At 37.9% G+C, this 13,834-nt stretch overlaps 1 protein-coding gene across 2 annotated transcripts in view; it reads left to right on the top strand.

Moving 5' to 3' along the window:
* The window catches only part of LOC103597143 (glutamyl aminopeptidase-like), a 48,774-nt gene that overhangs the window by 9,606 nt on the left and 25,334 nt on the right, over positions 1 to 13,834 (top strand). For both annotated transcript variants that reach the window (XM_008580941.1, XM_008580940.1), the window contains 3 exons: positions 3,350 to 3,415; positions 3,552 to 3,703; positions 10,261 to 10,340. In XM_008580941.1, coding sequence (XP_008579163.1) covers positions 3,350 to 3,415; positions 3,552 to 3,703; positions 10,261 to 10,340 — 298 coding nt within the window. The remainder of the gene's footprint in view (positions 1 to 3,349; positions 3,416 to 3,551; positions 3,704 to 10,260; positions 10,341 to 13,834) is intronic.

Genomic DNA, 13,834 nt, shown 5'->3' with positions numbered 1-13,834 from the left:
GAGCGCCGCCGCGCTTCCCAAGCGGCACACTATCCAGTGCGCCACCGGGCCGGCCCAAAAAAGTCTTTTCTAAAACTAATATTTCTCAAGTGAAAACAGTCTTCCTCTACCCTAACTGTGCCTATAGCAGGTGCTGGAAACTGAAGTAGGATGAATAAATACTAAGTTTTCATACCAGTGTAGTGCTATGGAAGGAACTGACAAAAAAATAAAAATAAAAAAATACCAAAACAGTCACTCTTTTTCTTCAGTCTTCAGACACTAACTAATATCTGAAAATAGTACATGATCCATATAGGCCATACTCAGTAAGATCTCAGACCAACTGAAACATTGCTTCACATGGTTCAGGCACCCAAACGGTATCTTCCTTGAGCTATTATCATCACACTGTGATGGTTGCCCTTAAATCCCACCATCTGTGGAACTGGAGTTCAAGGTCTTTCCCTTGCGAATACCAACTATCTGCCAATAGTGACTCTCCATTAGCTGACCTGGCGTGGTGCTAAGTCTGGGGCTGGCCCGTTGTCTGCTCTCTTTCATATTCATCACCTGCCCCCAAACTCAAACTCAGAGAGCAAAATAAGTACAGGGTGGGGGGAAATAAGAGCAAAATCACCAAGAGGAAAAATCTTTAAAGCTGTACTTGTACATAAAAAAGTATAATAGATAATGGGGCATTCCATCATAACCATGTATGGTTATGAAATAACTGAGAAATATCTCTCTTCTTTCTTTTTTCTTCTGGTATCAGTAGTATCCCTGATAAGATAGGAATGGCTCAGTTGGAAGGTATTCCTTCCCTTTCTGGGATACTAGTAATAGAAACATTGCCCCTTTCCTTTTGTGCTGACCAATACCAACTACTGAGGGGCCATGACCTAGATCCTCATGTGATTTTGACTGGAATGACTGTGTCGTGGTTATTCAAGATGAGGAAGGAAATTTCATAATATAGAATATTCAGAAGGACTAATCTAGACAAAATAAAATCAGTACTTTTTAATGTACTGTTTATATAAATTTCCATTCAGCCTCTAGAAGTTGCAATTTAAAAAACAGTAACAACAGCCGTGATGAAAAGCACACACACTGATCCAGGATTCAGAATTCTCTTCATAGTAATCTCAGGCAAATCTCTTCACCTTTGTAGTCACCCAGATAGGCAGAACAGTTTCCTTTACCTCAAAAATGTGGAAGTTACATTAAATAGTATTTAAGTTATCTTTTAGATTGCATGTTTCTAAACTCAGGACATTGTGAGTGTACAAATAAACTCCTCTAAATTAATTTTAAGAAGATACTATTCAACAGAAATTGTCACTTACACATAGCAATGGTTATAATTATTATTATACCAAGTATCCAATTATTTTATTAAGATACAATTTGTGATAGGTGCAACACTCTGGAAGGAGTGCCTGACATTGACAGTGCTTGCTTCTTCTCCCTGCCTTTTCTGCCCTCTGGTGGTCATGCCGAGAAGTGAATTGATCAAAAGAACCGATACGGAGGCCGCATTACAAACTGGCCTCAACACTCTTCCAGGTTTCTTGGGGTCCTGCTAATATTGCTTTATCTCTCTATACCTGAAAAGAAGAGGAATTTAGAAGATAATGTGACTTAGGTACAGCACCTACTAAAAATTATAGCAACTTAGAGTGAAAATGATGTGTGCAAAGTTAACCATTAAGAACACTTGATAGCTCAGTTGGTTAGAGTGTGGTACTGATAACACCAAGGTCTGGGCTTCCATCCCTGTAATGGCCAGCAAAAAAAAAACAAACAAAAAAAAACCCCAAAACAAAAAAACTTAAGAAGGCTTTATTTCTATCAAAGACTTCCACATTTTAAACCATGCAACTCTAGAAAGTAACAGAGGAGTGAAATTTGCAAAGTTTCCTGGAGAACCCCAAATGATGTATGGGATTAGGAGAAGCCTGGGAATTTTCTCTGGAGCTATATCACACTATATCTGAAAACTTGTGTACACAGATAGGTTTTGTGAACAGAATCTCTAAAAGGGGGAGCCTTCTATTGAAGAGATTTGTATTTTTAAAATGTTTGAAGAGTGAAGATGTTTTGTTTGTTTGTTTGTTTAAAGATGACCAGTAAGGGGATCTAAACCCTTGGCTTGGTGTTATCAGCACCACACTCTCCCAAGTGAGCCACGGGGCCGGCCCTGAAGATGTTTTTTTTTTTTTTTTTGACCGGTAAGGGGATCGCAACCCTCGGCTTGGTGTCATCCAACCACACTCAGCCAGTTTGCACCGGCCATCCCTATATAGGATCCGAACCCGCAGCCTTGGCGCTACCAGTGCTGCACTCTCCCGAGTGAGCCACGGGGGCGGCCCTGAAGATGTTTCTTAAAGTGAATAATTTCCCCAGTTCATCCATCCTCATCATTATTACCATTATTGCTATTCAATAGGTTGTATATTCATTTTCTCATGGCAGAGGTCAGCAAACTACTGCCTGTAGGCCAAATCTGGCCTACCACACATTTTTTAAAGATCCATGAGCTGAAAAAGGTTTCTACATTTTCAAATGGTTGAAAAAAAATCAAAAGAAGAAGAATATTTCATGACACATGAAACTTGTATGGTATCCAAATATCAATGGAGACAAATAATGTTCTTTTGGAAGACAGCCATGCTCATTCCTTTACCTATGGTCTGTGGCTGGTTTTGTGCTGCAGAGGCAGAACTGAGTAGTTGTGACAGAAGGTATATGGCCCACAGCACCTGAAATATTTACTATCTAGCTGTTCACAGAAAACGTTTGCCGACCCCTGGCTTAGAGCCTTGCTCACCTGTTTCATCTTTACATACCACTTCAGTCACTTGTGTGTGATGGAGTCATCTAGTGTCTAAGGTGAGGAAAGACCACAGAAAATGACAATACAACCACTGATTGAAGATCATAGAATATGGATCTCTCTTCATAGTCAATGGATCAAGAATATTGTGAACTGTCGAGTGTTTGCTGAGCCCTTGACTGCCCTTAAGAGTCTTAGATTGCCTGCCTCGAAAGAATTAAGCTCTTTCCCACTCCTGGTCACAATTGCATTGGTCTAACAAACAAAACAAAACAAAAAAAACAAAAAAGCAAATAAAAATTTCATTGATCTGAAAAATATCCATTATGCTGCACAAATAAAATATTATTTTACAGTGTTTTTATAGATTATGAAATGGTTTGCATACAGTATACCATTTAATTTTCATTCTAGATTGACCTGCTATATTATACATTAGAATGAAATATAACTCAGGATTTAGTTCATGTTGTGGAAGTATAACAAAAGCAAACATTAACTTCTAAAATACTTGTTATCTTTTACATACAGATTTACTTGCAGAAATTCCAATTCAAGAATGCAAAAACTTCAGATTTTTGGGAAGCACTGGAAGAGGTAAGGAAGAGTTTATCCCCAAATATTATTTTTTACCTGATTTACAATGATTTACCATTCATATCTTTACCTGACTGTTCTACCCTTTTATTTCCCTTTATTTGTTAATTAATCTCCATATTTTTTTCAATCTTAGGCAAGTAATCTACCAGTGGCAGAAGTAATGGACACCTGGACTAGACAGATGGGTTACCCTGTGCTTAATGTAAATTATACGAGGACTGTCACACAGAAACGCTTTCTGCTAGACTCAGCAGCAGATCCTTCCCAGCCAGTGTCAGATTTTGGGTAAGGCTCTTTAATGCACTTCAAAAGAAAAGCAGAAAATTGGCAGAAATACTGGTCATTTGCTTAGAACCTGCTCTTGAGTAGCATGGCTGATGGGTGATAGTAAAAAGGCACAGTGCCTTTAGGAGAACAAGGGGATTCAAAAACCGCTGAGTGGTGTCCAGCTTCACAATGGTGGACCGAGCACTTGCCTGCGTGAGCTATTTTCCCCAGATGTCACTGAATAGAGGAATGGAAGCCCTAACAGAAATAAGCCTGTAAAAGTAGAGTGAATAAAGGGAAGGGCCTGTATGCATCCTAGAATTCTGGAAGACGAAAAGCAGAAGGATAAATGCAAAGGGAAAACAAAATAAGGAGGCCAGCTCTTAATGAGGGGACTTCTGTATCCCTCCACAGGCTCAGGGCTCAGTGTCAGCATGAGGAGTGACAAGTGAGGCCAAAAATAGGGCAATTAATGTGAAGTCTAGACTCTGGACAATTGTGTCTGTTGTACCTGCCCCTCCCACCCCCCCTTCTGTCCATCTGCTAACATTTTTTTTTTCTATGTACGGAGCTCTCAAAAATCTGGCAGGGACTGCCTGCCAAAAATCCAGAGGGCTTGTTTCCCAAAAATATCGACTAAAACAGTGGAGAAGAGCTGAGGATTTCCATTTGGTTGGGACTCTCAGAGGAAAGCCTTCCTCATTATGGCATCTGTGGGACGGGTGGGCTGGAGCCGCCAGCCCCTCATACACACAGAGCCCCCTGTCAGAGCTCCCGCTCAGTAGCAGAGAGAATACATACCAGCCATCAAGGGTAATTAATTTACTTCTTCTTTTGAACAATCAAGGATCACAAGATACGTGAAAAAAATCTAGAAGCATAAAAGGTTAAAATCTCATGTGAAGAAACAAACAAAAAACAAAACCGTGACTCTATAAGAAACATAATTGAGAAAAAAGAAAATAAATTTATGAAATATATTCAGAGATGAAAGTAGCTATGATTCCCACTAACTAAAAGTAGGAGGTCTTGGAAAGGATAAACTGAGAATACAAAAGAGCTCTGGAAGATTAAGTTTTTCATTGTCAAAAAGTTAATAGACCAATTAGAAATAAATTCGGGGAATTCTCTAAAAATATAGGGCTAACACACTTATAGCTGGCAAATGTGAAGAAGACAAATACAGAAAGTCTAGCACCCAACTAATAGGAGTCCCCACAAAAGAAAAGAGAGACACTTAAGGGGCAAGTTATATCAAAGAAATAATAAAGCAAGCAAGGATTCTGACTAAAAGGCCCCACTGAGTACACAGTACCAAAGGGAAAAAAACAAAAATATATCTAAGATGCATTCTCATGAAATTTTGGAAAACAAAGACATAAGTTAATGTGGGATTAGACTTCTCCATGGCAACTCTGAATGCAAGAAGAGAATGGAGCAATGGCTCCAAAATATAGAAGCATAAAATATTTCCAACCTCTGATTCTGTACCCAGTCAAACTAGACCAAGTGTGAATGTAGACCAAGTGTGAAAGTACAGTAAAGACATTTGCACATACGGAGCACGAGATATTGCTCTCCACATAACACTTCTTACAAAGTTAGTTAAGGCTGCAGGTGGGATTGGGAGATTGGAGGAGAGAAGAGAGAGAGAGAGAAAGGGAAAGAGGGGATATGGACGAATCTGGGACACAGGATCCAGAAAATGGTGCATCCAACCTATGAGAGCCATGAAAGGAAATGTCATGGTGCCATGAGTGCTTGGAACAGCAGGATGGCTGGGCCCAAGATCTCCCAGAACAAGAGAAGTCCTCTTTAGTGGATAGTGATTGGGAGGATGGAAAAACTTGAGGACTTGATGAAGGCCCATCAGTTTGGTCAAGCATAAAGAGGAAAATTAGAAAAACCAAATTCAAAGACTGTATATGAATATTGTGATCCAAAAACGTGAAGCAGGTGGAATAATTTTTTACCATTGATAGAGTATAAGAAAAAGCAATCCATTTGACCATGATGTCAGGGAAATTTTATGTAAGTGGCTCAGGGACCATGAAATAGGACCACAGAGAGGGAAATATAACTCCACATACTTCTTGGCCAACAATATGTGTACTGCACAGTATAATTTCATGAATGTTATTTATTGGCTTTTAATGTTTATAACCAACCAGTGGATAACACATACAAATTTTGTTATGGTGGCAGAATAGATTGTAAATATAAACTATCTTAAGATTGTAACAAGAAAAATACCTGATAGAAGAAAGAAGGTGGAAGAGGGAGTAAAGAAGGAAGAAATTTTCAGGGTACTAACTCAGTGGTGTGCGTGATGTCAACATGGTGTCACTGATATCGTGTTGGCAACGATGGGAAATTGGTCATGATGGGAGTATTACGTGGGAATAGGCAAACTCTGTGTTTTGCCTTCTAAGAACAGGTTGTTAAGCATTTACCAGCACTCCCATGGATAACCTCATTTGACAGTTAGCAGAGTGGTAATGCTAACATTTACGAAGCAAGAAATGATGGTATGAGTATATTATTGAGAGGTACAATCATAACCTATAGAATACCTAAAAGTAATTTTATTTTGTTAAATTGTATGTTTAAAAGGGGAATGGAATAACAGAGTATTATAAATGAGCTCAACCACTCTCATGGGCGAGTTAATAAATACTGTCTAAATGAAAAAATAGAGGCATTTAGAGTTAGAGTTAAACTACAGGAGAACTTAAAGCCAGAAGCACTTAAAAGGGGATGCCTCTGAGAGAGGTGCTGGCCTGTGGGAAAGGTGGAGGAGGAGACTGTGGCTTTTCAACACCAGCTTTTCTAGGTTTTGATTAGTGGCAAATTTATCTACAAATTGCACTAATTAAATTATCCTGAGTACTTAAACAGCACGTGGAAACGTAATCAAATTCTCTTGTATATATTTTTGTAAGAAACCTATAAATTTAATTAAATTATTCTAAGCACTGCTAGTTAAAATTTCACTAAATTCATTATAATTTCAAAATACAAACACCTAAACACCTAAAGAAGCAGATTTATAAATCTAATTTTTAAAAATTCCTATATATTTTTATAAATCCAACAAATTAAAACTCAAGTATATCCAACTTTTTGGACATTTCATTATGTTAAAATCAAACACTTTACAAAATGAGATTTTTGTAGACTTCTAAGGTTTTCTAAGTATTTCTAAGTATTTCAACTAAAATTACAAATTCCATATGTCACCTTCATCTCCTACCACTTTTCTCAGTCACTCTCTGCTGTCCATTGTTTTGGAGCCAGGCAGCCTGGGTTCAAATCAAGATTCCATCATTTACACTCTGTGTGACCTTGAACAAGTTTCTTAATCACTCTCTGCCTCAGTGTCCTCATCTGTTCTTATAAAAGATATCAAAAGTGCTTAAAGTAGTGCCACTCAGTCAATGTTCAGGAACCAGGATGCACCACTTTGGGGACATCATCCCAGACCCAGTTACCTGCCTGAGCCCCTCCTATGGTGGATCCTGGCTAGGATATATATATAGGGGAGCAACATGGTACGTCGCTGGTCCCCTGGACATTGTTCCAGTCTCACCCATGCCAAATTTTTATTGTCCCTTCTTTCAACTTTTTAATACTTGGTTTGGGTAGAAAGACATTTGCATCCACTCCCCCCGCCCCCCCCAGGTGTCTACTGTCCACTGCCTGATCCTCACTGCAGAGACCCTTTATCCTCTTGATCTCTTTCTTAATGATTTCATTGACATTATTTTATAGTCACATATAGAAATGATCACAAGATCAATTATTCAGTAGCAATTAGAATACCATGAGGAAGGAAAATTAGAGGGTGTGAAGAAGGTGTTTCAGAAAGTGTTCCTTTATAGTTACTGTCTTATGTTCTAGCAAATTAGATTGGCCAACTTTAATACTGCTAGAGCCTTTGGATATTAAAATTAAAAGACATTTCTCTCTTGTGAAATGAACTTCCATTGAGAAAATTGCGCAGTAATTATTCTCTCCTGTCGTATGTGTCCACTGATTTGCTGAGCCTGAATTAATTGGGGGATGGGGGTTGGGCAGCAGGTGGGATGGGTAGGGAGGGTCACAGAAGACTTGCTTTCCTGAGGATATGATAGTTAAGGTGAGCAAGTTGGTGTTGGGGAGAGTGACTGTCTGGGATGTTTAAAATAGAAACTACAGCATGTATGAAGGCCCCAAATTTAAAAAGAAGCCTCCTACATATAATATCCAACACTTATTGAGCATTGACTGAGTGGAGATATATTTTATTATACTAGGAAATTGAGGCAGAGAGTGATTAAGAAACTTGTTAAAAGTCACACAGAGTGTAAATGATGGAGCTTTGATTGGAACCCAGGCTGTCCGGCTCTAAGACACTGGACAGCAGAGAGTGACTGGGAAAAGTGGTGGGAGACAGAGGAGAGGAAGGCAGGGAGCAGGTGTGCAGAGCGTTGTAAAGACTTTGGACAATAGTGTGCAAATTCAAGGATTCTGAGGAGAGAATTGGCAGGATTTAATTTTTCAGAGTTCCCCTCCAGCTGCGCTGTGGAGAATAGATCAGTGGTTAGGGCGGGGGGCCGGAGTGGAGGCAGGGAGACCAGTTAGGACGATGTTGCAGCCAGAGACCCACGTGAAGGTGGATGAAGGAGATGGGCCCAGACTAGGAGCATGGCCATGGGCTAGAAAGGTGTGTCAGGTGTTCCAAAGATTTGGTTGTTGCTAAACTTTCTAATTAAAAAATAAATATAATGTGGAGGGAATTCACTCAAATTAATTTTCAGAGAACAATCTTCATTTCAGATATTGTCCTCATCTACTATAGTAGTCATACTCATATTTCTAGAGAACTGAAAGAAGTTTATTGACACGCTCTATGATTTGGACTCTATGAGGCAGGTAACAGAACCTGTTTTCTGGCTTACACTGCAGGGCTTTGGGAATTAAGTCACACCAGTAGCATACTCAGGTGTTTCCAAAAATTAAAATTGCCAAAGTACTTTACTGTCCAAGCACCAAAGAATGAAGAGCACTCAGAATTATTAAATTAGCTACTTCCAAAACGTAGGTTGGTACCTGAACTGGAAAAGCATTGAGAAAGCTGGTTGTGCTCACTCTGTTGAGGCCCATTACCAGCCTCTCCTCCTGGAAGCCTCGGACACTCAGCCCGCTCACAGTAAATGAAATTCAGAGAAACCTGGAGATCTTGCTGTAATGCTAGTTCTGAAAATTAATGGTTCATTCCAGAACAAAGGAAAATTTGACCACCTAGACCAATATGATGTGACTCAGGGAGTCACAAGAGTGTTGAGTATATTTTATATCAAAATATAAAGTTAACTCCCCCCACTGCCACTCCGTGAGAAAATACTAAGTAGCTAAAGAGAACAACTGAAAATCCTTGAAACAGGCTTACCTGATGATTTTTCCTTTGAAGCACACTGATTCTCATGATCATAAACAGGAGATACTTATAGTAGAGCATTAGAAGATTTGGCGGATGACGGTATTGGTATATTTTTTGTTGTTGTTGATTATGTATATTCATGGATACAAAGCTGACTGTCACCACCTGTGCCCAAGATGTGATGATCAGATCAATACTACCAGCATGCCCATTGCCACAAATTGCAATTATTCCCTGTGCCCCCTAACCAACCTCTCCCTGACCTCTCTCCCCCGACTCCCCTGGCAGCCCTAGGTGTGCTCTCTCCCTCCTCAAAGACATCACTGTGGTCTTTCTTTCCTTCCTTCTTTCTCTCTTTGCTCCTACTTATGGGTGAGGACATGCAGTATTTTTCCCTGTGTGCCTGGCTTATTTAACTTAACATGATTTTCTCCAAGCTCATCCATGTTGCTGCAGATGGCAGCATCTCATTCTTTTTTATGGCTGAGTAGTATTCCATGGTGTATATATACAACATTTTCCTTATCCAGTCATCTATCAATGGACATTTGGGTTGGTTCCATGTCTTGGCTATTGCAAACAGAGCTGTGATGAACAGGGGAGTGCAGGTACCCTTTCAACATGATGATTTCCATTCCTTTGGGTATATACCCAGAAGAAGGATTGCTGGATCATATGGGTGTTGGTATAATTTCAACAGTTTCTACAATGTGTCGTTTCCTTCATAGCATTTTACAAATTGTTTTCTAAAAACGTTTTTGTATTCCTTGACAGAAACTATATAGCATAAGCATATTAGAGTTTGTGCATGTATATGCATGATGCTCAATATTATAATATAATGTTATATTTATGTGATTTATGCAATATCTTTATTCCAAAGCCTCAAAGCATTTTACGGAAATAACCTTCTTTATTCTTAGCTAATTTTTGGTGCAGATTTCTATATTTTATAGATTTATAGAAATTAAGAGCCATTACATGGCATATTTTCATCACTAAAGAGTGTTGTATTAACTGTATTAATTGTATTCTACAGACTGGATAATCACTTATAAGCAAAAATGCTTGTCTATTGCTTTTTAGTTATTTTTACTTGAATTTTTTTATCTTTTAGTAATAAAGTAAAATCTTTATTTTTTAAAAATTTTAGTTACACATGGAATATTCCAGTTAAATGGACTGAAGATAAAGTATCCAGTACTATAGTCTACGATAGGTCAGAAGAAGGAGGTAAATATTATCAAATGATTTATTTCTTCTTTGAATTGATGTACTACATTAAACTAAGTGTAAAGAAGCAAGAAGACAGCTGGAACTTATGTAAATTTCAGCTAAAAGAGTCCTCTTAAATAATACATTGGTGATTCCAAATTTTTATCTACAATGAGAACTTTTCTACCTCAAGATACTCTTTTTGATGATTTACTGTGATTGACACAATAATAAATATCCATATCCAAAGGAGAAGGGCCACAGACTCAACCATTGGAAGATCAGTGTGTAAGTTTTCTTCTTTCCTTCCCTTTCCCTCCCTCTCTCCCTTCCTTGCCTTCTTCCTTTTTCCTTTCTTTTTTTTTTCTTTATGTCAGATAAGGAAGCCACTACATTTCTTAAAATGTTATGTGATAGGCCTGGGTTTTTTTTAATGCTCTCATTAAATTAGACCAATCATTTTCTTGAAATATATTTCTGTTTTCTATCTCCATTGATTTGTCTTTTCCTTACTCAAAAAATTTTAAAGTTATATAAAAACAAGACCTTATCACAGACCTCCAGATCACTGAAAAAAAATATAAATAAGACTGGTTGCAGCACTAATCACAGAAGAATCCTGGTTTTTATATTTTTACTGTTATACTTGTTTTGTGTTTCAAAATCTGTCCCATGAGGACTCAGTTTCAGAATAGCATTTGGTATGGTCTTTCGCCCTTGGCTTCTTAAGGATAAAAGTAGATCACCCATGCCTTATTTGCATATGCCTATTTGCTCCTGAAAAATGTTCTAAAACATTAATTAAGTATGATTTCCCCTGGCAAGTAAAATTTTACCCTGTTTCTAGCTTTATTAAGACATAATTCACATTGCATGCAATTCGTCCATTTAAAGTGTGGAAATCCAGTGGTTTTTAGTATATTCACATATATGAATAATCATCATCACAGTCAATAGAGCATTTGCATCACCTCAAAGAGAAGCCCATACCCATCAGCTATCACCCCTTTGTCTTTCCATACCCCCGGCCCTGGGCAACCATTAATCTATTTTCTGCCTCTATGGATTTGCCTATTTTGGATATTTCATATAAATGAAATGATATATAGTATTTTGTGACTGTCTTTTTTCAATTAGCATAATGTTTTCAAGGTTTGTCCATGTTATCAGTACTTCATTCTTTTGTATTGCCAAATTACATTGCATTATATTGATAAACCACATTTTGTTTATCCATTCATTGGTTGATGAATATTTGGATCATTTTCATCTTTTGTCTGTTATAAATAATGCTGCTATGAACACTTATGTACTAGGTTTTCTGGATCCAGTAGGTTTTTTTAAACTTTGGTTTTTTTTTTCCTTTCTTTTACTATGAACTCTTTTGTGATTTTTATTTTTACTGCAAACTCTAACACCTTTGTTATTATGGAGGTAAGACTCCTTTCTGGAACCCTTGTTGACAGGGATTGGTATTAGAACAAAGTTTTCTCTTGGTCATTTATGCTAACAATTATTATAACATTGCGGTCAATGATTTTTCTGAATTGTTTCCAAATTCCCAAGATCAAGGCCATTTTGTCTTGTTATTTGATATATATATGTTGTATTTGAATAACAAGCTCTATCTTTGTGGTCTATCTTCTGACCACTGTCTTACTCATAAGCACATTTGACAGAGGAAAGTGAAGAAGACAGAAAAAAGACACTTAATAATGTTTAACAGCACTGGCAGCAGGACAAGAAGGTTAGGATTTCATTGGGAGGTTTTCAGTAAATTTGGTTACATTCGTACATATTTTCCCCATTGGTTACCATGGTTAATTAAGGTTTGGGAGAATTTCTCAGCAGCTGCTTGATTTGCTGTTTACAAATTTAAAAGCATGAATAATTCATCAACCTTAACACAGTTTATCCAGCATTTTCATGGAGTGAGGTTTCTCTACAAGTGAATTTTCCAGATAACTATAGCTAACTCAAGTGCTTCATAAAATAAATTTCAAGAGTTCACAATAAACATTGTTCTAATATGTATTATGTACTTATTAGAAAGAATATTTGGAATAATGAATGTAACCTTAATTAATTAATTCTTTCAAGTAAGTGTTTATTAAAAACTAACTTAAATACCAGACACAGAGGTAGGTGTGGAGATAATGCTGGGGGAGAAAACAAAAACAAAAACAAAACAGTCCTTCACCTTGCGTAGATGACTGTCTAGGGATGGCTCATCAGGCAGATATAATTCTGTGTCATCAGTACTTGGTGTCATAATGGAAGAAGGCCAGGGCACTTACAGGAGAAGCAACAGACTAGATTTGGGGGTTCAGGGAGGTTACTAAAGAAAAGAACACCTAGGCGAGAGTGCAGGGACTAAATGGGTGATCGACCAAGTGTGTGGAGGGGACAGGCGCTCTGGACAGAGTGTGACTGTGAAAGTGAGAGAGCAGGGAGCTCTTGCACTCCTCTCTATCCCACTGTCATTACATTTAACACTTTTTTTGTTTGTTTGTTATATCTATGGACTTATCTGTGTCTCCCCTTCTCACAGAATTTTCCTCGAGGAAATGGAACTTATTCCTTGTTCTGTATCTCCAGCAGGCACTGTCAGCAGGCACCTAATAATTGTTTATTGAATGAATGAATGACTGAACAATTGAATGAAGAGGCTCTCATGTTCACAGAACTGTGATGACAGACCTACCTTTATCTGAAACTTCAGAATCATGACTGGTCACTTAGCCAGAAGCAAACTAGACATCTCTTCCTACTTCAAAGTGCCTGCTCCATTTTTAGGCTATGCAATAAGTTCCTGTTTCCTGTTTGAGGACATCTTCAGCTCTCAGCTCAGAGCACAGATGACGAACATGTCCTGAATGTACTGAATGGGCAACCAGCTCATGTTACCAGTCCTACCTCCCTCCTCTTGGTTTCTTTGATGACTCATCTTTTAGAAATTCCCCAGGCAATAGTGGGACTTCCCCCAAGGTCTTTTATTTACATTTGCATTGTATGTGATATTTTAAGCATTAAAAAAAACATTAAACATGCAATTTGTAAAAGAAGAAGGGGACCTCTACCACAAAACCTTTTCTGGCTATTCCAACCTACTTTGAATAATCTCTCCTCTCACTGTCTATGGTATTTTTACGCTGTCAGTTTCATCAGTCCTCATTTCCACTGTTATTACTTCATGTTTTAAACAGAATCATTGTTTCTCAAACTTCATATGCTCTCTCTTTTCTTTTTCAACTAAATTATGAGCTCCTTGAAGACACAAACTACACATCATATTTCTTGTCCCCTGTCCAACCTATTACCAACAAGGTGCTATGCACATCCTAAGAATTTAGTAAGTCTTTGCTTAATTAAGCCTTCTTTGCCCCAGACTGCTGTGCTTTTCAAAGTTGTCTGTGTATATTGTAGTTATATCTCTATCTTTAGTATCAGCTACTATTTTGGCTGTTTTCAATGCATTTACATTTAGAAGTATGCCACTTTTTTGCTTTTAA

The sequence above is a fragment of the Galeopterus variegatus genome, unplaced genomic scaffold, assembly GCF_000696425.1.
Source record: "Galeopterus variegatus unplaced genomic scaffold, G_variegatus-3.0.2 Scaffold2211, whole genome shotgun sequence".
Lineage (NCBI taxonomy): Eukaryota > Metazoa > Chordata > Mammalia > Dermoptera > Cynocephalidae > Galeopterus > Galeopterus variegatus.
Note: the sequence above shows the minus strand (reverse complement) of the source record. Positions and strands in the feature narration are given on the sequence as shown.